This window comes from Vulpes lagopus, chromosome 7, assembly GCF_018345385.1.
Source record: "Vulpes lagopus strain Blue_001 chromosome 7, ASM1834538v1, whole genome shotgun sequence".
Lineage (NCBI taxonomy): Eukaryota > Metazoa > Chordata > Mammalia > Carnivora > Canidae > Vulpes > Vulpes lagopus.
In genome coordinates, this window is record NC_054830.1 from 129,612,754 (window position 1) to 129,635,659 (window position 22,906).

A 22,906-nucleotide genomic window follows, 5' to 3' on the forward strand; every position below is an offset into this window, starting at 1 on the left:
GACTCTCTTGGGGAGGCCCAGAACACACTTGGGTTTGTTACCTCCCCTCCATGGCTGCTGTAGTGTGGGATGAGTGATAAGAGACACCATGATAGGAGCCCCTGGGTGGCTCAGTTGGTTAACTGTCTGCCTTCAGCTCAGGTCATGATGCTGGAGTCCTGGGATGGAGCCCTGAGTCAGGCTTCCTGCTCAGCAGGGAGTCTGCTTTTCCCTCTCCCTCTGACCCTCCTTCCTCCTTGTGCTTTCTCCTTCTCTGTCTCATATAAATAAATAAATAAATAAATAAATAAATAAATAAATAAATATTTAAAGAGAGAGAGAAAGGGATGCCATGATGGAATTGGGTGCTTGAGAAACAGTGGAGGTGATAAGAGACAGGAATAATAGAGCACAGCACACACCTGTCAGAAGCCAGGTGTCAATGACTACTTGGCAAGATCGGAGTGGCAGGGTCTAGAGTGATGGCTTACAGAAATCAGGGTACCCACTGACAAGAGAGATGCGCAGCTGACGGGAGTCCACTGCTTAACAGGTGTCACCAAAGGAGATCAAGAATGGATAAGCAGAAAGCCAACTTACAGGAGCCAGTGTAAACTCATTATCCCTTGGCCATTTCCAAACCTACCTCAGTTCTCAGACCCAGAACCCACTGACTGCATCAGAGGCCAGCTGTCTTTGTAAAAACCTTGCAACACTATGGCAAGTACTTCCCGCCCCAACCTCTCCTAAAGGAATCTGTCCTATTTACTAAGGTCACTGTCTTCTCACTATCAGTTCCCTTGAAGGAGAAGGAGCTAAAGGGCAGGGAGGCTGTTTGCTCATTCGTGGGTACGTTTCTTTGAGCACCCACACGACACCGAGGCTGGGGACCAGGTGGAGCACAGGCATCTCATTGCAGGCCCTCTTGGAAGAGCAGAGAGGTAGAAAACCCAACAAGGAAAACAGAGAGTGACAAGGCATCCAGGGAGGGGTCTCAGGAGTCCCTGGGTGCAGGGTTGGCTGAGGGGACCCAGTGCCTGGAGGGTGTCAGGTTGAGGAAGACCAAGGTCAGATGCATGAGTCAGGGCCAGGTTGGGCAGGAAGTCAGGAGCAAGATGCTCCATTGTCATCCATCTTTACTTCTTAGTGTAGAAAGCTCATGGTGGTGACCTGTGGGATTCATGCCCCTTCTTTTAAAAAAATTTTTTTTATTTTTAAAAACGATTTTATTTATTTATTCATGAGAGACACACAGAGAGAGGCAGAGACACAGGCAGAGGGAGAAGCAGGCTCCATGCAGGAAGCCTGACATGGGACTTGATCCCAGGTCTCCAGGATCAGGCCCTGGGCTGAAGGCGGCGCTAAACCACTGAGCCACCCAGGCTGCCCCAATTCATGCCCCTTCTAATGTAAGGGGACATGTCACTTCTGTGGCATTCTTGCTAAAATGGAGTCTAACCTCAGTCTAACCATGGGGAAACATCAGACAAACCAAATTGAAGGCCATTCTACAGAAGAACAACTGGTGGTCCTCAGCAGTGTTGAGATTGTGAAAAGCAAGGACAGAATGGGGCACCGTACAGTTGTCCCAGACTGGGGGAGGCTAAGAACACATGATCCTCGATTGGATCCTGGACCAGTCAAAGGACATTGTTGGACAATTTGGATAAGGTCTAGAGATTAATAGCCCTGGATCAATGTTACTGTCTTGATTTTAACCATTACATCATTGTTCTATAACATGCTAGGGTCAAGTATACACAAACATTCTTTGTAGTATGCACAAAACAACTTTTAAAAATTTATTTTTATTTAATTTTTACTTTTTTTTATTATTTATTTATGATAGTCACAGAGAGAGAGAGAGAGAGGGGCAGAGACACAGGCAGAGGGAGAAGCAGGCTCCATGCACCAGGAGCCCGACGTGGGACTCGATCCCGGGTCTCCAGTATTGCGCCCTGGGCCAAAGGCAGGCGCCAAACCGCTGCGCCACCCAGGGATCCCTTTATTTAATTTTTAAATAAAGATTTTACCTATTTATTCATGAGAGACACAGAGAGGCAGAGGAGGAAGCAGGCTCCATGCAAGAAGCTCGACATGGGACTCGATCCTGGGTTTCACACCCCGGGGCTGAAGGCAGAGCTAAACCACTGAGCTACCTGGGCTGCCCACAACTGTTTTTTTTTTTTTTTTTTTTTTTTAAGATTTTATTTATTTATTCATGAGAGGGAGAGGTAGAGGGAGAGAGAGAGAGAGAGAGAGAGAGAGAGAGAGAGACAGGTAGAGGGAGAAGCAGGCTCCATGCAGGGAGCTTGAAGCGGGACTCGATCCTGGGTCCCCAGGATCGTGCCCTGGGGTGAAGGCGGCACCAAACCACTGAGCCACCCAGGCTGCCCTACAACTTTTTTTTTTTAAGATTTTATTTATTCATGAGAGACACAGAGACATAAGCAGAGGAAAAAGCAGGCTACCCGTGGGGAGCCTGATGCGGAACTCCATCCCAGGACCCTGGGATCACGCCCTGAGCCAAAGGCAGACGCTTAACTGCTGAGCCACCCAAGTGCCCCCCCCCACCTTTTTCAAGTTTTTTGTTTAAGTAATCTCTACACTCAGTGTGGGGCTTGAACTCATGACCCTGGGATTAAGACTCATAGGCTCCATTGGCTGCATCAGCCAGGTGCACTGCACCCCTCCTCTCTGCTGCTTTTATTACTTTTTATTTTATTTTTAATTAATTAATTAATTTATGATAGTCACAGAGAGAGAGAGAGAGAGAGAGAGGCAGAGACACAGGCAGAGGGAGAAGCAGGCTCCATGCACCAGGAGCCCGACGTGGGATTCGATCCCGGGTCTCCAGGATCGCGCCCTGGGCCAAAGGCAGGCGCCAAACCGCTGCGCCACCCAGGGATCCCTTTATTACTTTTTAAAAAATGTATTTTAGTGACTGATTTGGGCACTGCTTATCATGGTCTATTGTTTTCAAGTTGTGGTTTCTTCTCAAGTAATGGTCTTGCGGGCTCTTCCACTCCTCGGAGATCCTTGGCAAGCTCAGCTTCCAGAAGATTCCTCTGGGCGTCGTAGGGGCTGTAGTGCAGAGGGAATGCTCCAGGGTCAAAGTGGCTCATCTAGCAAGCAGGGGCTCAGGGAGGGCTCTTTCCATTTCCTCCAGGATGTTAGTGCCTCAGGGCTGCCCAGGAGGGTGGGTTGGTGGGCCAGGCCTGGAGAGGCCACAGGCAGGAGAGGCTGGCCAAGGGCAGAGGGAGGGACGTGCAGGCCCAATGGTCTGGGGAGAGCTCCAGGGGTGGAGACCCCAGTTCACCCTGGACATCTGCCCAAGGACTTCCTCAGAAGCTGCTGGTGCCAGGCCTCAGCTTCCTGTTGCTGGAGCAGGGGACTGGCTTGGAAAGGAGGCTGTCTAGGCCTCAGAGGAAACAAGAGTTTGGCCTAGAGGAGCTCCTGAAACGTGTGGAGACCCACAGACACACACACACGAGTGCCGACACGCTGGCAAGCACACAGGCCCCAAGAGACACTCGCTGCGAGTGCCCGCAGACACGCACGGTTCACATGGACAGGCCGGCACCATCCCTGGGAACCATAATGGAGACCACTTGTTGGGCCCTGGCCAGGCCACAGGCGGGCCAAAGGAGCTCTTGGGGGAGCCCAGGAGCTTACAAAGCTCTCAGGCTGGGACCCAGGCTTGGGGACAGCAAGGAAGGAGGTCCAGAGGTCACATAACAGACATGCAGACACCCCTCCCCCTCAGGAGTGACCGGGTATCACAGTGGCCCAAGACCAATTGCAGGGCAGTTGCCCCCAAGATCCAGCTGCTGTCCCTCCTGCAGCCTGGCCTGCGCTCTCTGCCACTGCTGACCAAAACCTACCTCCCCCCAGCCTGAGCCGAAAGGAGAAGTGGCCGTCTTACAAAGTGCCAAGGCTGCCTGGCTGGAGGGCTGTTCCAGGCCAGGTGGCCCCAGGGCTCCAGGACATCAGCTGCTCTCTCCTCCAAGCCTCACAGAGGCTCGATGTTCCTCAGGGTGGCCAGTGGCCATAAATGGCCCTCAGGAACCCTCTCCCCACCCTGAGTTCCCTTTCCTGGTATTGTAAGTTTCCAGAACGGCACCTCAGCATCTTGAGTTAGCCGTGGCTCACACAGTCGTCCTGTGTCCTATGCCCATCCGTCAGGCCCAGGAGGCGGGGAAACAGCTCTGTCCACACCACAGGATCTGAGAATGGGAAGACCTCTGGAAGAAGGGATGCTGGCAGGCAGAAACAGTAGGTGATGGTTCTGCGGTCGGGGCCCTGGGAGAGGATGGGTTCCATGATCCTCAACAGGCTGACCTACCCTGCCAGGCCAGCAAGGCCGCTTCAGGATGGCCCGTGTGCTGGGAGCCCAGGCAGCTGTGAGGCTGGCAGGCATTGGGTTTCCTGAGGGGAGCAGGGACTTGGCTGTGCGCCCATGTGGTCTGCATGCTTGGACTGCCCTGCATCGGAGTTACATGTTACATAACAGCCTGCTTGGGGAGTGGGGACACAGGTAAGTGGGTGTGTCTGGGGTGTGTGTGCGGGGGGCTGGGAACCTTCTAGAATCCCTTAACCTGTGCCCAGATGAGAGATGACTGGGGCAAGGCAGGGCTTGGAAGGTACTCTGGGGGTGGATTTGAGAATGAACAGGACTTGATGATCCGTGGGAGGTGGTAACCGTGGATGGGGGTGTAGAGGGCTCAAGGAGGAGCCTCTGGTTTCCTGAGAACAAACCCAGGACATGAGGAAGTCTGGAGAGCCACCTGGGACATGCTGAGGGCGTGGGCCTGGAGACACTGGGCCGACATGGGAGCCAGGCTTCCCCAAGGCTGCAGTGTGGATGCTTGGCTCGGCGAGCACTGGACAAGGCACAGAAGAGGCAAGAATGACCCAGCAGGGGGCACCTGGGTGGCTCGGTCTGGTCAGTGTCTGACTCTGGTGTTGGCTCAGGTCATGATCCCAGGGTCTTGGGATCGAGCCCAGCATCGGGCTCCACTCTCAGAGCAGAGTGCTTGTCCCTCTCCTTCTGCTCCTCCCCCTGCTCACCCTCTCTCAGATAAACAAACAAATAAATAAAATCTTGAAGACACAAAGAATGACTGGGAGGAAGTGACCGGTTGTCCCTAGCCCACAGCTCCGGCCAGCCCTGGTTTCCGCCCAGCCAGCCTGCTCAGGCTCCTGGGCTCTCACTGGCCCTGGTCACACCCCTTCCTCAGCTTCTCCAGAAGGGGCGGGGAGAGGGCCCAGCCTTCCTCTCCTGGGCCAGCCTCTCAAGTGAGCAGCCCAGGGCTGATAAGAGCTCCACAGCTGTCTCGTCACACACCAGCCTGGGCCCACAGAGCCGCCAGCACCATGAAGGATGAGGTGGCCCTTCTGGCCACTGTCACTCTCCTAGGAGTCCTGCTGCAAGGTGAACTAGCTCCTGTTTGGGAGGTGGGGGAGGGACCCTGGGGAGATGCTGGGGGGCCCAGGACCGGGGAGGGGTGGACTGGAGCTGGGGCTGGAGCTTTTCTGGCCCCAGTGAAGGCTGAGAAGCTGGCACCAGCCTCAGGGCCAGGGAAAGCCCTGGAGGGAGGTCTGTGGGGTGAGCCGTGAAACCCTGGGCCAGGACCAGGGCTGAGAGGGGTGCCTGACTGAGGCGATAGCCAGCCAAATAGAAAAAGGGTCCTGAGGAACAACTGAGAGAGACATGCCTTGTGTGAGCAAGGGGGTGGCATAAAGAACATTGGAAGGAGGGCAGGGGCTTCCGGGGAGCGGGTGGGGCATCCAAGGCCTTAGGCCTTAGAATCAATAGATTCTGTGATGGGAGGCCATTCTGGGATGGGAGGCGCCAGAATGAAAGGCTGACCTGCCAGTGGGGCAGCCATGGGGCCCAGGGCAGCCCTCTCCCACTATCCTCTTTCTGGGAATCCCAGCAGGACCCAGCTCTGCCCTCTTCAAAGGCATCCTCTCTATGCTGGGATCACATGGAGCTGGACAGGGTTGGAACCTGCGCCCTGCCCTACCTACTCCAGAAAGGTACCCGGATGGTATCCTTATGGACTGTCCCTAGAGGACACATTCTCAGGCTGGATATTCTTGCCCCTTGGGGCACTGTCACTCCACACTGTCTGGGCTAGGACAAGGCACAGCCTGGGAAGGGGCCCTTCGGTGGGGGGTGGGGTGGGCAGAGCAGACAGGCTGACTTGATCTGCTAGGCTAGCAAGCTTGGCTCTTAGCCCCTCCTCAGTAGCCACAGGGCCCCCTCTAGGTCCTACACTGATGCACTGTTCCACAGCGCACTCAGGAGTAGACAGGTCTTCAGAGGGCCTGGCATCAAGAGCCCCAGGGCCCCTGGACTTGCTGGAAGACAACTAGCACTGGGGCTGTGTGTGTGTGTGTGTGTGTTTGTGTATGTTCAAGGCCTGGCCTGAGGCCAAGAGAAGGGCACCTGTGCACTTAGATCCTCTGGGTTTAGCCCACTCTCCACATCCACCCAAACTGGAATGAAGGGAGACAGAGCCCCACAGGCCCAGGGTTGGACTAGAAGAGTCCCAGCAGCAACTGCCCTGGGGTAGGGGAGAGGATGTCTGTCAGATTTAGGTGGGGGTCCCAAACACCTGAACAGAGAAACTAAGGCAGGAGTCCATGCCACAGTTTGGAGGCACAGTGATCCTGGCCTGAAGTAGGATCAACCCCCCCCCCCACACACACACACACTAGGCTCCGCGGGTGGGGACCAGGAACTGTAACCCACAGGGTGTGTGCTTTCTTGCATCTGGAAGGATGAAGCCAACTCTGCCCTCCAGCCCTGATGATGGGACCCTCAAAGTCCAGGTGTATATCTAAAGAGTGGGAGCTGGTCATTTGCCTGTGTTTTGCAAGTCAAAATCAAAGAGTTTCGGAGCAAAGTCCAGAGCTTGCAGGCCCCTCCCAAGTCCAGGTGTACCCGCGACACTCCTCCTCCCCCTGGGTGGGGAGGGGGCGTGGAGGTGGGGGAACGGCGCCTCCTGGCAACCCGGGCCGGCCCCCTGCCCTCCCCCTTGAGCATCTTGGATACCAAAAGCCCAGAAACAAGGGGTGGGGGCCGGAGGTCCCTCAGGTTGGACTTCACTTATTTTCCAGGAGGGCTTAAAGGGGAGTCGAGACAAGGTCAGCACGCAGAAAGGAGGAGAAAAGGTGGGACCTCCGGGGCGGCGGCCCTGACTCCCGCCCATCCTCGCCCCCAGCCTACTTCTCCCTGCAGGTGATCTCGGCGCGCAGAGCCTTCCGCGTGTCGCCGCCGCTTACCACCGGGCCGCCGGAGTTCGAGCGCGTCTACCGAGCCCAGTGAGGCGCGGGGAGGGCGCGGGGAGGGCGCGGGGAGGGCGCGGGCGGGCAGCGGCGGGGTCCCAGCCCCCTCCCCGCCGGCGCCCTCACACCGCCCGTTCCCACCGCAGAGTGAACTGCAGCGAGCACTTCCCACTGTTCCTCGCCACGCTCTGGGTCGCCGGCATCTTCTTCCACGAAGGTCTGGGCTCGGGGCAGACGCGCACCCACCCCGGGGCCGGGGCCGGGGCCGGGGCCGGGGCCCGGGCCGCGCCGGCCGGCTCACGTGGCCGCACCCGCCTCCCGCAGGCACGGCGGCCCTGTGCGGGCTGGTCTACCTTTTCGCGCGCCTCCGCTACTTCCAGGGCTACGCGCGCTCGGCGCAGCAAAGGTGAGGACCCTGCTGGGGATCCGGGAGGTGGCGCGGCCCGGGAGAGGAGGCTGGCGGGCGGGCCTGAAGGGCCGGGGGCTGGGGGCGGGCCTGGCGGGGGCGGGGGCGGGGTCTGGCCGCGGCGGGCCCGGCGGGCCGGGGGCTGGGGGCGGGGGCGGGGTCTGGCCGGGCGGGCCGGGCGGGCCGGGGGCTGGGGGCGGGCCTGGCGGGGGCGGGGGCGGGGTCTGGCCGCGGCGGGCCCGGCGGGCCGGGGGCTGGGGGCGGGCCGCCGCCGCCCGCCCCGCCCCCGCTGAGCGCCGCCCGCAGGTTGACCCCGCTGTACGCGAGCGCGCGCGCGCTCTGGCTGCTGGTGGCGCTGGCGGCGCTCGGCCTGCTCGTCCACTTTCTGCCCCGCGCGCTGCGCGCCGCGCTCCTCGGACGTCTCGGGACGCTGCTGCCCAGGGCCTGAGACGGAGGACGCCGGGTCGGAGGAACCGGAGAAGAGCCGGAGCTTCCAAGAGGACAGGGGAGGGGTGCTCGTCCTATCCCAATGCCTTATTAAAGTGCCGGTGACCGAACCCCGTGCGCACTGTCTGGGTCGGAGGGGCCGCGCAGCCCTGGGCCGCGGCGGGCTGGTGGGCTTCGGGGCAATGGGCTTCCCGGGGGCGGGGCTGCGGGAGAGGGGCCTCTCGGCCCCGGGGACACACGCCCGGCCCGCCGCCGCCCTTTCCGCGGGGGCTCGCCCCGTGGCCCCTCCCTGCGCCCAGCGGCTCGTCGCCTGCCCCCACCTCTGAGGCCTGCCTCCTCACTGTCTTCCAGCTGCCCCTTCCTCGTCCCCTGTCTTTCACAGCTGGCATCAGGACGTTTTTGGGTCAGCGCTCGGTGCCTGGCGTTCAGCACGGTGTAATGTTCCGTCCAGTGTAGTCGGGACAGGCACTCTTGGGGAAGCGCCTGGCTGCCTTGGGGGCCCAGACATGGGCAAGGCCTGCTGGCTGGGCAGAGTGTCCCAGAGGAGGTGATTTTTTTTTAGCCAAGTCGGCAGAGGAGAGGAGCCTTCCAGGCAGGGCAGCCACTCTCGCACAGGTCCCAGGGTGGGCACAGGTCCCAGGGTGGGCGGGAAATCCTAAAATGTGTCAGAGCCCCTCAGGGCGCTGCAGAGGGTTGGCGACCTCTGATGAGGGCAGGGCCCGGACTCACAAAGTAGGAGGTCGGGGATGCCTTGGGTGTGGGAGGCAAAGGCTGGAACAGGCAGTTGGGGTGCGATGATAGGAGCTGGGGGGCACGCTTGGGGGGGCGGTCCTCAGTAAGCAGAGGCAGCTTTGGGTGCCCCACCTCAGATTCCACACCGCCTGCACCTGCGAGTCACCCACCCGGCGGCCTGGGCCTTCTGGTAAATGAGGGCAAGGTGATGCAGAGCTGTGTGGAGGGCGGACGTGGCGGCGGGCATGGGTGGCACTGCCTGGCTCCTGGCCTCTGCCTGCAGCCACAGCTTTCTCACACTTACTCTCTCCCAACACTTATGCTGGAGGCACGGACTTCATTAACCCTTTATTACAAGTCACACTCTTATAGAAGTATATGTGGACTTACGTGAAAAAATCAAATGTATCCAAGAATAAAAAACACAGCACATAAAGTAGTATATGCATTCCAGTGTTCGCGCCAGAGACAGTGGGCGCCCAGGAAAAAAGCTCTTCTAAAAAGGCCTGGCTTGATAGCTCAAGCCTGCCAGGGATGTGAATGGTTCCAGGGCCGCAAGGGCCAGCCTCAGGCACAGTGTGGGGGGCGCCTGCCTCCTCCCGCGGCCAGGCGGGGGGTGGGTGGGGGGCAGCACCAGCTCCTGGGGCCTCCGGGCCAGCGGCGATCCCAGGCCTGCGGAGCGGGGTGCCGGGCAGGAGCCCTTGGGCTGGCCCTCTGGGGGCAGCAGCGACGACATCCCAGGTCTCCCAGGGGGCTTCAGGACCAGCCAAAGTGCACTCTCAGAAGCCCTCCACTTAGTCGGCCTTTTTCAGGAAGATCTAAAAGAGCAGGGCTTGGGGTCAGCAGAGGCCTCAGAGCTGAGCCACCATCTGGATACTGGGAAGGGTTCCTGGACGCCCCCCCTCCCCATCCTGGCTTACCTCGCTCAGAATGACCCACACTGGGGAGTCTGTCTGGATGGAGAGGCGCAGTGCTTCCAGGGGGCCAAAGGCAGGGTCCACCTCGCCCTCTGCCACACCCTTATAGAAGGAGCCTGAGGGAGAGAGGGCAGCACTGAGCCACTGCCCCCAGACCTCTGCTCGCCCTGCCTCCACTCCTCATGTCCACCTGCCTGCCCCCCACTCACCTATCTGGAGGTAGCCATCAGGGCTCCGAGGGTACCGCAGGGTGGCTGAGCGGCCCTCCTGCAGGGCCTCCTTGTCTGACTGGGGGTTCTGGGGACAAAACAAAGCGCTGAAGCCGTGGCTGGGGGAGGGGCAGGCCTTCCTACACACCCGTGCCCTGCTACACTTACGTCAAAGGGCAGCACCTCCACAGAGGTGTTGAAGAGCTTGTCCTCTGGGTGCTCAATGTTTCCACTGCGGAAGAAGAACCTGCGGCCAGACAGGCCGGTGAGCTGCTGCAGGGCTGGGGCACAGCCCTGGCACTGTCTAGCAGAGGAGAAGCCACACCTGGGCCAGGAGTGTAGCAGGTAGGCCCTGGGGTGCTCAGGGAGGCTGGGTAGGGCTCAGGGGGTGTGCAAGGGGACGGGAGTGCTGGCCGGCATCACACAGTTAACTGTGGGCACCACCTGACTTAGTGTTTACAAAGTACCTACCATCATGAAGCCCATTCTTCAGATAAGGACAGTGAGGTTAAGTGATTTGCTGGGGGTCAAAGAGGGCATGTGCAGGTCCAGAAATTGGTGGTGAGGCTTCTATCCTGGTGGCCACCCTGCCCCTCCCCCAAGGTGGACCTAGGGGGTGCCAGCACTGACCGCTCAAGGCGCAGCGGTTGGAAGAAGCGGAAGCGGATGAAGTCCCCTGCGGCAGGCGTAAAGGCCCAGAAGAAATCCTCACGTAGGTAGGCCTTCTCCAGGGTGAAGTGCTGGTATGTCTTGAGGCTTGTGCTCACCTCGGCCGGTGGGTTCACGTGCTCCTTCCTCAGTGCCTGCTTCCCAAAGTCCTTGTCCTGTGGCCAAGGAGATACAGCAGAGCTGGAGAGGGCCTCCCCAGACTTGCGCTGTCCACTCCCCCCCACCCCGGCACCCCACCGCAGCCCCAGCTCTGCCCACACCCAGCCAGGCCCAAGCGTAGTATAGCCCACCTTCAGTTTCTGGATCTTGCCCGCCAGCGAGGAGTGCGTGCCCACGTGCTGGAAGAGGGAAGGCTTGAAGCGGATCCGCAGGTTGGCCTTCTGCCGGTCACAGTGCTTCTGCAGAGAGATTGTGACAGCCTAGGGCTCAGCTAGGCTGCTCTGCTGTCCCCTTATGTCAGGTGCCACATGGACACTGACATGGTCCATGCTGGAGGCTGCGTGCCCCCCCACCCTTTGTGCAGCCCAGGCTCACCGCATCCTTCTCGGGGTTGCAGACCTTCACCCACAGAATATGGTCCAGGAGCCAGTCAATGGGCTTGTCCCGGTAGAACATGAGGATGAATTCCACAATCAGGCTCAGGTCCAACGACTTAAACATCTTCCCTGGGGGTGGGAAAGGGTGCTGGGTGGGCAGCTCTACCCTGTCCTACTGCTTCTTAATCTCTGGGGGCCAGGGCTGGGGTCACCAGGGAGGCTCCCAGTGCAAGCCCTACAGCCAGCTGCAGGCAGGTGTAGACACAAGGGTACAGAAGGAGGTGGTGAGCCCTGACATCTGGAAGCCAAGGGCAGCTGGACTGAGGAGCCCCGGTCAGGTCAGGGGCGTGGGGTGCTGGGTGGTGGGGTGGGGGGTGGCGTACCAATGAAGCCCAGCTGGGAGAACTCCAGGATCATCCAGTCCTCCGAGGGCTGCTGGAGAGCGAAGGTCTTCATGGTGCTCAGGTAGTTGGGCCTGGCTACAATGTCATCCTCCAGCTGCACAGTGTGGGGTAGAAGGGGCCTGGACTCAGCATGGGCACAGGGGCGTGGTACGGCAGGGCTTACCACCAGCCCCAGCCAGGGTCCAGGTCTCTGGGGGGCAAGGCAAGGTCTCAGTGCTGACCTGCACGTAGTAGATGCCTTTGGACTGTGCGTACATCATGAGGAAGCAGTAATCGAGGTTCTGTTTGGTCCTCCACCTGTGGACCAGGGGCAGGGGCTCATGGGCTCGGACCCTTCCACCTCCAGTGTGGCTACCACAGAGGCCACGGATTGGGTTGGCCTCCCACCCCAACCCCATGCGGGGGTCCTCCGGTGGAGACATGGAGGTACTGCAAGGAAATGCCTGCGACTCAGGCACCAGCCAACCAGGTTCTCCACTTTGGTGGGCAGGTTGCAGAGGGTGACACCTGGTTGGGTGTGGTGCTCCTACCTGACTCTCTCCTTGGGGTCCCCAAAGGACTCTCGGAGGCGGGAGAAGTCAGGGTAGAAGTGGGGGTCAGGGGAGATGACCTCCAGGAGCCCGGAATGGATCTCCGTGGGGAACCTGGGAAAGGGGAAGGCCAGTGGGTGTGCAGCCTCCTGGCACTACAGCTGGGGCAGGGCTGAGCTAGACAGAGCCTGTCCCTTTGGTAAGGCCCTCTGGGCAGCTATCACACAACACTGTGCCCACCCTGCTGAGGCACAGACGCTCCAGAAAGCTGGGCTGCCTCTACGCACCCACCCATTTTCAGCAAAGATGGGAAGCACCCTTTCCCACATTGGGAAGGCAGCATCACATAGGAGGAACCGGCACTTGCCTGCCCCACTAGCAAAGCCCCTCCCCCACCAGCTTTGGGGTGTGTGTGTGCCAGTACTCACAAGGCTTTGATGTTCTCTGTCACCACCGAGGTATACTGTGGGTCAGTCTGTGGGGAGACCAAGTGCCCTCCCTAAGCCTGGCTGTCACCCCCATTCGGCCTGGAAGAAGGGGCAGAGGGGATGGGTGCGGGCTCCAGAGGACCCCGTGCACTGCCGGCCCTGGGGTGGGGTGGCTGAGGTAACTGGCGTTTCCACCGGGGGACGCTGAATGGGACTTTCTCTCTAACTTGTCTTAAATTTGTGAATGAAACTGACAACTGAACTTTGAGGTTTTTTTTCCCCTCCAGAGTGCTACTCTGTTGTCCTTTCTCTTTCTTGCTAGTTTTGTTCCGCGGTTCTCTGCAGGCTCTGACCTCTCCCCACCCCCTCCAGCCCCCGCGCCCCAGGCCACTCGCCTCGGCGATCAGCACCACGATGACCGAGTCCTCCTTCTCCTGCGGGCTCAGCTCCGAGATGAGCGAGTGCAGCGTGTCTGTCAGGTACGAGTGCACCTCGCGCCGCACACTGGGGATGCCCATCACTACGGACACTGCGGGGGGGGGGGGGGGGCGGAGAGCCCGTACTGCAGGACGCCGGGCCCGCCCCCGCCCCCGGCCGGGCCCGCCCCCGCCCCTGCCCGGCCCGCCCCTACCTCCGGTGCGGCCCTGGCCCACACGCACGGCGGGCTGCAGACTGCTTTCCTTGGCCAGCAGGTGCGGCAGGTGGTGGAAGACGGTGGGCAGGTGCAGCACGTGCTTGTGGGAGACGTTCCACGGCTTCAGCCTGGGATCCTCTGGGGTGGGGGCCCAGGAGGGACGCGTCAGAGCGGGCGGCCGCGGTGGGCCCCGCCTTCCCGCCTTCCCTGCCCGGGGGCGGCGCCAGCGCTCACCTGTGAGGCGGCCCCAGGTGCGATTGCCCTCCCCCTCTCGCAGCGCCTGCCTCTCCGACACGGCCCTCTTGATCTCGTCCAGCACCAGGTTGAGCTCCTTGGAGCGCTTGAGGCTCTCCTGCTCGGCCGCATGCAGCCGGTCACGCAGCGCCAGGAACTCCCGCTGGTACACGTCCACCACATCGCCTGCGGGTGGTTCGTTCGCACGCTGTCACCAGGGGGCAGCCCAGCATTGCCCTACTGTCCCTTGAGTGTGCCAGCGGCACATTCTTGTGCCCATCTGTGCGATAGCCTATCTACATCTGTTCTTGTGCCTGCCCACATGCCAGCTAAGGGTGTGGGGGTGGTGGTGAGAGGTGGGTAGTGTACATAGGGTCAGTCTAAAGTCACAGTGACACCCGGGGGAGGGGGTAACTCTCCCCCTATCCTGTTCACCTTTGAGAAGACTTCTGGGGGAGGGCTACAGGATCACTTCCCGCCCCAAGTGGGGGAATCCTTAGACTGAATCTTTACCCAGTGGCTTCCAAAGACCCCTCTTGCTTCTTTCTGCTGTTTCTGCTACTCCCAGGAGGTTGGATACCCAAGGTCCCAACCAGGGCAGGACCCAGCCCTTGCTCAAGAGAGTTCTTAGCTCCCTGCTTTCAGCCTCTACCCTTTGCTCCCCACCCATGTTCACAGAGGGCCCTGGGAATAACCCTCTCTGGAGGCTCTCATCCTGTCCTCCAAGTAGGACTGGGCCCCAGTGCCTATTCTGCTCTGGATTTTTGGTCTCACGGGCTGGCTGCTGTGGTTATAGCCTCCCAGTGCTCTGATGAGCAGATGAAACTGAGCAACTAGTTCCTGGTCATTCAGTGTGAGTCAGCAGTAGAGAGGGAACATGGCTCTGCTTGCAGACCTGCTCCTCCAGAGACCTGTATGCAAGCGCCTCCTGGAAGGGTCTGTGCACCATCCCAGGAGGACTGGTGTTAGAACCTCCAGACGGGCCCCAGCTGTGGGCATTAGGGGTGCAGGCAGGCCAGGAGCAGCACCAAGGTAGGGCTTCCTGACAGTGCTCAGGGATCCCCAGGGTGCCGGGCACCTGGCTCCTCTGGTCTGGCAGGAACCAGTGAGCAAGGAGACAAACAACATCCCCTCCCCTGCAGCCTATGCAGCTGGGTCACACGGGGCTGTGCACTTAAGGACCCTTCTAATCTTGCTTCTGCTCTACTTGCCATCCCAGACAACTGCTGGCTTTGCAGGGGCTGTCTCTTCTGCCTGGGAGCCCCCTTTCTCTTCTGGGTCTAATGAAATGGCCTTCAAGGCTATTTCAAAGTCTAGTTTTTAAGGCTAGAAAACCTTCCGGAACTCCCTTCTCATCTCAAGGCAGCTCTTCTGTTCCCTGATTCCCTGGTGGGGTCCCAGCCCTCAGAATGCCCTGGGACAGTGCTGCCACCAAAGGTCATGAACAAGGCAAAGTTCTGTCATTTCAGGATTACATTCCCCCTTAAGCTGCAGGGGCAGAGGTCTAAGTGCTAAATCCTAGAGGAAGAGGAAGAGGTGGGGGGTTGGGGAGGGGTGGGGAGGTGAGCCAAGTAAACCCTCCCTAAGACACTCCATACTCTTCTGCTGGCCCCACAGGGACAGCCCTGCAGGCGGAGGGAGGGGAGAGTTGGGTTACAAGATCTGTGAGGCTCTGCGCTGCTGGGTTCAGTGGCCAGGTTACCCTGGAAACCTGACCCTTTGAACAGGAGCCAGCCACCCCAACAAACACTCTCCCACCCCGGCCCAGAGTTGGGGCCGCCCCACAGGGAACAGAGACTGGAGGTGCCGAGGCCCCCAGGAGGGAGTTCAGAGCTGCTCTGTTTCATGGGGGAGGCTGGAGGCCCCACTCCTCTCTGACTGCGGCCCCACCCTGGCCTTCTCTGTTATGTAGGCTGAGCTCTGTTTAACCTGCACCTGCCTGGGCAACAAGCCAGGTGGGCAGCAGTGAGCACCTGAGTCTCCCTTGGCCACCGAGGCCTGGGCACAGCCGGCTTCCTACCATGGCCGCCGTTCCTAGGGGCCTCCTGCTACCCAGGGTCGGAGCTTCCTCTGTTTACCAGGAGGTGATAGGCCCTGGCTCCCTGCCCACACCAACTCTAATGTCACTTCCCTCAACACTGCAGGCCCTGTTCCTCGGCAGCCCACCCCTACTCCCACCCTGCCTGCAAGGTCCCTGGCCTGACCACTGTCCTTGACTTCTCTGGTCCTGGGTCCCCTCTGTCCTTGCCTGTCAAAGCCAGAAACTCAAGCTCTGTGCCTGCCTTCCAGTGGGCTCAGCCTTATGTGCCAGGGCTCTGCCAAGCCTTTTTGGGCTGGGTGGCTGACGTGCTGAACAGGCTGGGGGGGGATGCACAGCTCAAGGGATGGGAGGGGCAAAAGCCTAGGGAGCCCCTGGCCTCTGGGAGCGCAGGAAAGAAGTTCCTGGCAGCAAGGGCCGAGGGCACTTTGACCTCTCCTTCCCTCTCTACCTTCCTAGCCCAGGGAAGGAGGGTGGAGGGCCTGGCTCAGGTGCAGCTGGCCCTGGAGAAGGACTGAGCTATGGCCCCGATCGTGGCACCTCTCTCACCACTCCCCCCACCCGAAGGTAGGCAGAGTAATCAGGACACCTGAGGCCCACAGACTGCAGTCATCTCCCTGGTTCCCTCTTGATTGAAAAAACAGACTCACAGAGCCAAGCTGGGCACAGACCATGTGCCAGGTACCTAAGGAAGGGGAAAGGGGCTCAGAGGGGTCTAGGCAGGTGCCCGGTCCAGTGAAGGTATGGGGTGAACCTGTAGGCAGGATGGGGGTTCAGAGAGGGGTAGGTGTTCCTTTTCTCTCCAGACCTTACCACCACCCCACATCTGTGTTTGCTGGACTCCAGGCTGCCGGGCTGTGGGGGAGGGTGGAGGCTGGCCGGCCCCACGGTCTGCTGTTCTCTCTGGGGATGGGGATGGGTCTTCAGCAGGTGCTTGGCTGAAGGCTACAGTCGGAGCACTAGTGGGGCTGTTGCACAGGTCTGGTTAAGGCTGGATATGAAAGTGGGCCCCAAACCTGGGTCCTGGGTCCAGCTTGCCAAGGCCTATATGTCCTTTCTGGTCCTTGGCCCTGGGCTTCTGGGAAGCCACCTGCTCCTGCTGTCTGCTTCCTCTTTGGCTCCCAGCCCACCTTTCTTACAGATCTGAATTCCTCTGCCCTTCCCCTAAGTACTGGTGCCTGCACTGGCCCTCGCCTAGACCCCACACCCACTGTGGCTGGAAGCTGGGGTCAAGTCTGGTCTCAGACTGGCTCAGTCTGGCTTTCCCACACACATTTGTCTACATGCACAAATGAGAAAGGTTTGCCTAAGAGCCCAGAGTCAGGCCTTTCAGGAGGCCTCCAAAGACCTGACTTTACTGGGGTCTCCTAAAACACTGATAGCTCTTGACAAGGAAGTGCCATGCCACCCCCTCGCCATGACTCACAGGCTCTTAGGCTTCTGTGAGGACCCCTGCAACCAAGCCCTGCGCCTCTTTGGTGGGGGTGCTCTTCCACTCCCCAGGCCCTTGCAGTGCCAGCCTCCTGGATGACCCCCCTCAGAGACAGGGAGCCTCCGAGGCTCCCAGCTGGAGCCTCTGGTACCCACCCTCCCCCTGCTGCTCCTGGAGATCAGTTCCCTGTGGCCAGCCAGGCTCCCAAAGAAGGGGTTGTGGTGAGGGTCCCTGCACTGCAACTCTTGATGTCAAGCTGAGGGCACGTGGCTGTTGTAGGAGGCACACAGGAACCACAGTGGCCTGGCTGAGGACAGGGTGCAAGGGCTCATCACCCACCCACAAGCAGACTGGCGTGCCATAGCCCATTAGATCTAGCCCCACCTTGGCCTCCATGCCAGTCTGCTTACAGGGCTACTCTCCCAAAAGTCCAAAATGCCATCCTCCTGGTGACACACCCACATCCAGAGAACTCTGCCCAGGTGACACACCCTACTCACAGACCCACAGAGAACTCTGGCCCAGCCATTGCACTTCCTGTGCCAAGCCCTAGGGATCTCCCCTCAGGGCCTCTGGAGCCCTGGGACCCCAACCCAAACAGGTTGGTAGACTGCAGCAGGCTGGGCTGGTCAGGCAGGAGACAGGTGGGGGCTGTTGGGGCTTGGAGGGTCCAGAAGATTCCAGATCCCTCCTCAGTCTTTCCTTCTCCAGCTCCATTTAGCATGGGGTGGGGGATAAGGGAAGCAGGAGGTAGGAGGGAGGCAGAGGGTCAGCTGGCCTCAGCCTGATCCTGCATAGACCTGCTGCAGGAAGGCCAGGAGGCAGGAAGGAAGCAGCTCTTCCCGGAGGCTCTTATGCTACATGTAGGCCGGTGGACAAGGCCTGTGAGGGCCTCCTCACCCTCCACCAGGGCCCCACTCAGCCCCAGCCATCCCAACCAACCCCAAGCAACTCCAGCCAGGGCTGTGGCCTGCCCCACCCCTGCCCCAAGTGTGCTGACCAAGCTCAGAGGGCTTTGGGGGTGGACTGGCCAGCCTACCCAAACTTCAGGTGGGGGGTGGAGTTTGATGGGACCACACAAAATAAGTTATCTGGGAGCCGGGGCTGCGCTGGCTACTCATGAGGCTCATCAGAGGAAGGCTTCTCCAGCACCCAGGTCCTGGCAGAGGAATCCTAGGGCCAGATGTCCCGGAGGAGGGCTGCGGAGGCCCAGGGAGCAGTCGGCCACAGTGGGCTGGGGTGGAGAGGCGGGTGGGTTGGGGAGTGCTGCCTGGACTGGCTGCCCCCGCACACCCGTTTCAGGAACGCTGTACCTGCTCCTCTCCAGGTGCCTGGAGAAGGTACCCCTGGGGACCACCTGGCCACAGCCATCTCGTGACCTTGTGTCTCTGTCCCTCTCTGTAAACTCAAGGTCCCCCAGCTGAGCAGCGGGAGAGCCCAGCCCCAGCGTCGGGCGCGACCGTAGTCCCGGAGGCGGGTCCCGGGTCCCGAGCGTCCCGCTGGGCCCCCGCTGCCGGCTCGGCTCGGCTCGGCCCGGCTCGGCCCGGCTCGGCCCGGCGGCCCGGCCCAGGCCGGGGGAGAACGTCGCGGTTCCCGCAGCAAACAAGTGGGGGCGAGGATGGGAGGGGCGTCCTCCGGCGCGCCCGGGCGGGGAAGGGGCGCCTGCGTCGGCTTCCGGCCGCCTCCCGCGGCCGCCGGCGGACCCCGCTCCGGCCGCCGGCGCCAGGTGAGCCCAGGTGTGGACGCGGCGCGGGCCGGGGGGAGGGGCGCGCTCACCTTTCTGGCCGCTGAGCGCCGCGTACCAGGAGAGCGAGAGGAAGGCGCACAGGCAGAAGAGCAGCAGCGTCAGGAAGGTGCCATTGCGGAGCCTCATCTCCTCGGGTGCGCGGCGGGCGCCGGCGGGGCCGAGGCCGCATGGCCCGGGGAACCGGGGCCGGGGCGCGGGGACCGGGAGGCGGCGGGGGCCCCGGCCCCGGGGCGGGGAGGAGCTGGGGGCCCGGGGCCGGGCGGGGGCGCGGGGCAGGCGGCGCGGGCGGCCGCGGCGGGGCGGCGGGGCGGCGGGGCCGGGGCGGCGGGGCCGGGCCGGGCTGGGCCGGGCTGGGCTGGGCTGGGCTGGGCGGCGAGAGCCGCGGCCCGGCCTGGATCCGGGGCCGCCGCGGAGTCGGCAACGCAGGGCGGGGCGGCCCGGATTTAAAGGGGCCGCGTCACCCGCTGCCTCCACCAGCGCCGCGAGGGGGCGGGGCGCGGCCCGGGCACCGTGGCCCCCGCGTGGGCTCGCGCGTCGGGGGGCCTCGGCGAGCGCGGGAGGGCTGTGGTGAGGCGGCCCCTCCCCACCCCGGACCCTGGCTTCTCAGCCTCTTCATCAGGACCCCCTCCCCCTCCCCCTCCTCCTCCACCTCCGGCGGGGACCCTGCTCCAGCGCTCGCCGGGACCCTCAGGCCCCGCCCGCAGGCCTAGGCCGGGCGGGGGGGCAGGTGCGGCGGGGGCTGGCGGGGCCTCGACGGGGGAGGCCGGCCCCGGCGGCCCCCTGCCGGCCCCCTGCCTGCCCCCGCCTGCCCCCTGCCGGCCCCCTGCCTGCCCCCTGCCGGCCCCCTGCCTGCCCCCTGCCGGCCCCCTGCCTGCCCCCTGCCGGCCCCCTGCCGGCCCCCCGCCCTGCCCCCGCCTGCCCCCCGCCGGCCCCCGCCTGCCCCCCGCCGGCCCCCTGCCGGCCCCCGCCTGCCCCCCGCCTGCCCCTGCCGGCCCCCCTGCCGGCCCCCGCCTGCCCCCGCCTGCCCCCCGCCGGCCCCCGCCTGCCCCCCGCCGGCCCCCTGCCGGCCCCCGCCTGCCCCCTGCCGGCCCCCGCCTGCCCCCTGCCGGCCCCCCGCCGGCCCCGCCTGCCCCCCGCCGGCCCCGCCTGCCCCCCGCCGGCCCCCGCCGGCCCCCCGCCTGCCCCCCGCCGGCCCCCGCCTGCCCCCCCGCCGGCCCCCTGCCGGCCCCCGCCTGCCCCCCGCCTGCCCCCTGCCGGCCCCCCTGCCGGCCCCGCCTGCCCCGCCTGCCCCCGCCGGCCCCCGCCTGCCCCCCGCCGGCCCCCGCCTGCCCCCCGCCGGCCCCCGCCGGCCCCCCGCCTGCCCCCCGCCGGCCCCCGCCTGCCCCCCGCCTGCCCCCTGCCGGCCCCCGCCTGCCCCCTGCCGGCCCCCGCCTGCCCCCCGCCTGCCCCCCGCCGGCCCCCGCCTTGCCCCACGCCCGGCGCTTCCGCTGCCTGGGCCAGCCTGCAGTCGGCGGGTGAAGGTGCGCTGGCTCGGGAGGCGCAGGGTACGGACAGCGGGTCGTTTTCAGGAGCCAGAGGGCCGCTGCGACGTGGTGTGGGGCACAGTGACCGGTCCAGAGCGGGGCTGGCTGCCGGGGTGATGGCGCTGGGGGGCGGGAGGCAGGGGCACCCCGGACGGCGCGCTTCTCCCCTCACCGCGGGGCGCTGACGCCTCCGTTCTTTCCCCAGCCGTCTGGGGAACCGACGGGGTCCGAACAATAAAGGGATTCATCCCGAGGGTCAGGGCAGACCTTTGGGGAGCGCCCTTGCGGGGTTCCTGAGTCCCGGCTCCGGGCCCTGCCTGCAAGCTCCGGGCCCTGCCTGCAAGCTCCAGGCCCTGGGGGAGGCTGGGGCCGGGGAGAGGTTTCTGACTGGAAGTCACTGGGGGTTTCAGTTCCAGCCCAGGTCCACACCTGGGGACAGGCTGTGCTCCCAGGAGCACGGTAGGGTCTGGGCATCAGCGTCTGCAGGGGTATTTGTGCCAGGGGCAGGTGAGGCAGGGCCCCTGGCTGCTTCAGGACTTCATCCTGGGGCCTGATGGAATGACCGGCCTCCATTCTCCCGCAGGCGGGAATCCAACACTGACACAGGTACCACTCACTCTCTCTCTCTCTTTAAAAGATTTAATTAATTAATTAATTATGAGACACAACAGAGAGAGGCAGAGACACAGGCAGAGGGAGAAGCAGGCTCCCTGCAGGGAGCCCAGGATCACGGATCTGAGCCGAAGGCAGACACCTGACCACTGAGCCACCCAGGCGCCCTAACCACTCTCTCTACTTGGAATGAACTTTATTATTTTAAAAGTTTTCTTTTAGAGAGGGGGAAGAAGGGGCAGAGGGAGAGGGAGAGAATCTCAAGCAGAGTCCTCCCGGAGTCTAGAGCCCGAGTCCTGGGGGGAGAAGGGGTTGATCCCAGGGTGCTGAGATCATGACCTGAGCCCAAACCAAGAGTCTTTCACTTAACCTACTGAGCCACCAATCCACCCCCTAATGAACTTTATGAACTGACACCAGGCCTTGTTGAAGTGTTCTGAAGGAAACTTATGTTCCTGTGTATTCCTTTACAAGACATCTTCTGTTTGTGGCCAGAGATGATGGTTTTTCATCTGGACTGTGATACAGAGGGTTTACATTTTTTTCATTTTACATGTGTCTGTAAGCTTAAAAGTGAGTTAAGGAAAACTATAAAAGCAATAAAAATTAAAGAGATGGCTTGTCTGCGACAGAAGTTTAGGAAACTTATCCGAGTCCCCTCCCACCGGTGCTCTGGCTTTGCAGATGGAGGAACTGGAATTAAGGAGGCCCTGGATGGCGGCAGAATCCTGAAGATTGCAAGGCCTCTATCAGGAATGGGACTATCCAGACCACGGTGGGGGGCCTTGGGAAGTGTGAGATCTGGAGTGAAGGGGAGCAGAGACTGCCTGGAGGGTGTAGGCTGGACAGGGCCACACACCTAAGCAGATGGCTGTGGCTAGGCAGCCATGGGGTCCAGACATTGCCCTTTGAGGGCAATCTCTCCAGACCCCCCAGCCAAGCTGCCCTTCTGTACCTCCTCCCCACTGTCCCATCAGAACCTCAGGAGGGGGTCCTCTGGGACACATACTCATTCAGGGGCAGAGTGGGCACCCACCCATGCCCGAATGTCCTGCCAGGATTGAGCTTTGAGGAAGAGAAATCCCCAAGGAAAGCTGGTGCTGCCCCCAGAAGGGGGCTGGAAGTGGGGCTCTTTTCATATGGAAAGAGCAGAAGCCTAAGGGGCCTGCAGAAGTGACAGTCTGGGGTAGGGGGGCCCCCAGTTCCTTAATTCCTGCATTTATTGGTTCCTTCATTCCACCCACTGTTGTTGAGGAGGGGGGGCTTGGTCCTCCTGAGTGGGGGCTTTAGCCTGACCCTCAGAGTAGCTGCTGCACCCCCAGTTTTATCCTCTGGAACAGGGACAGTGGCTGCTGGGCACCTGTGCAGTTTTTCAAAGCTCTTTAGTTCTTCATGGACTGTCTGCAGCCAGACCCCCTCCAGGCCCTTTTAGGCCTAGCGATAGCACCTGCTCACCCAAGGGTTCAGCTTCTTTGCTTGGGGACAGCAAGCAACTCTGATCCCCACCCAGGATAGAGCATGGAGCCAATGGGCCTTCTCCCCAGACCCATTGGGCGTTTCTTCCTTTGTTCTTGCTTCCTACAGAATGAAAATGTCCTCGTGTTGGGATCACAGCCCTCAGCCCACTTTACCTTCCTGGAGATTTTCTGGGATGGCCCTTGGTGGTGGTTGGTCCTTTCATCCTTTACTGGGCTGCTGCTGCTGCTTTCTCTCTTTCTCTCTCTCTCTCTATTTAAGATTTTATTTATTTATTTTAGAGAGAGAGAGAGCACAAGCAGCGGGGAGAGGCAGAGGGAGAGGGAAAAGCAAGTTCCGAGCTGAGCAGGGAGCCCAATGTGGGGCTTGATCCCAGGACCCCGGGATCATGACCTGAGCCAAAGGCTGACACTTAACCGACTGAGCCACTCAGGTCCCGCTTTACTGGGCTTCTTAACCTGTGGTCAGCGACTCAGAATTGGAGAGGTCTAGGAGTTAAGATGAGAAAGGAAAAAAAAATTCATCTTTATTTTTACTAATCTGTAACTGAAACTTGGCAGTTCCTTCAATTATGAACAGAGGCAGCAAAGTCCAGCAGAGTTAGTGATACTTGTCACCATCACACAGAAACCACAAGGATTTTCATGCTACAGCATT

General features: G+C 61.5%; 2 protein-coding genes across 5 annotated transcripts; one reads left to right on the plus strand and one right to left on the minus strand.

Moving 5' to 3' along the window:
* Positions 1-3,141: 3,141 nt before the first annotated feature.
* On the plus strand, positions 3,142-8,238 carry LTC4S (leukotriene C4 synthase). 4 transcript variants are annotated; one of them, XM_041763285.1, is made up of 5 exons: positions 3,142-4,254; positions 7,212-7,311; positions 7,422-7,492; positions 7,600-7,681; positions 7,988-8,238. In XM_041763285.1, exons 1-5 carry the CDS (start codon positions 4,212-4,214, stop codon positions 8,127-8,129), a joined length of 438 nt encoding a protein of 145 aa, XP_041619219.1. In that variant the 5' UTR covers positions 3,142-4,211; the 3' UTR covers positions 8,130-8,238. The 4 variants fall into 4 exon arrangements, with proteins under 4 accessions (XP_041619219.1, XP_041619218.1, XP_041619217.1 ...); XM_041763284.1 differs by lacking the exon at positions 3,142-4,254 and adding an exon at positions 4,538-5,413; XM_041763283.1 differs by lacking the exon at positions 3,142-4,254 and adding an exon at positions 5,430-6,021 and having other exon boundaries at positions 7,229-7,311.
* Positions 8,239-9,195: 957 nt separating this feature from the next.
* MGAT4B (alpha-1,3-mannosyl-glycoprotein 4-beta-N-acetylglucosaminyltransferase B) lies at positions 9,196-18,893 on the minus strand. The gene is made up of 15 exons (XM_041763282.1): positions 18,668-18,893; positions 13,422-13,607; positions 13,185-13,325; positions 12,949-13,082; positions 12,554-12,600; positions 12,126-12,239; positions 11,817-11,892; positions 11,575-11,689; positions 11,190-11,320; positions 10,946-11,053; positions 10,617-10,810; positions 10,155-10,233; positions 9,987-10,074; positions 9,781-9,893; positions 9,196-9,678 (listed from the first exon to the last, which is right to left on the minus strand). The coding sequence occupies exons 1-15, from the start codon at positions 18,762-18,764 to the stop codon at positions 9,655-9,657; spliced, it is 1,647 nt and encodes a 548-aa protein (XP_041619216.1). The 5' UTR covers positions 18,765-18,893; the 3' UTR covers positions 9,196-9,654.
* Positions 18,894-22,906: the final 4,013 nt, after the last annotated feature.

Bases quoted from the DNA above. Each gene is read 5' to 3' on its own strand.
- LTC4S (XM_041763283.1), top strand. From the start codon at position 5,869: ATGGGGCCCAGGGCAGCCCTCTCCCACTATCCTCTTTCTGGGAATCCC. The intron at 7,493-7,599 runs GTCTGGGCTCGG...CGCCTCCCGCAG, and splicing joins CGGCATCTTCTTCCACGAAG to GCACGGCGGCCCTGTGCGGG. The intron at 7,682-7,987 runs GTGAGGACCCTG...CGCCGCCCGCAG, and splicing joins GCGCGCTCGGCGCAGCAAAG to GTTGACCCCGCTGTACGCGA.
- MGAT4B (XM_041763282.1), bottom strand. From the start codon at position 18,764: ATGAGGCTCCGCAATGGCACCTTCCTGACGCTGCTGCTCTTCTGCCTG. The intron at 11,321-11,574 runs GTACGCCACCCC...TCCCACCCCCAG, and splicing joins CTCCCAGCTGGGCTTCATTG to GGAAGATGTTTAAGTCGTTG. The intron at 10,811-10,945 runs GTGGGCTATACT...CCTTGGCCACAG, and splicing joins GCAAGATCCAGAAACTGAAG to GACAAGGACTTTGGGAAGCA.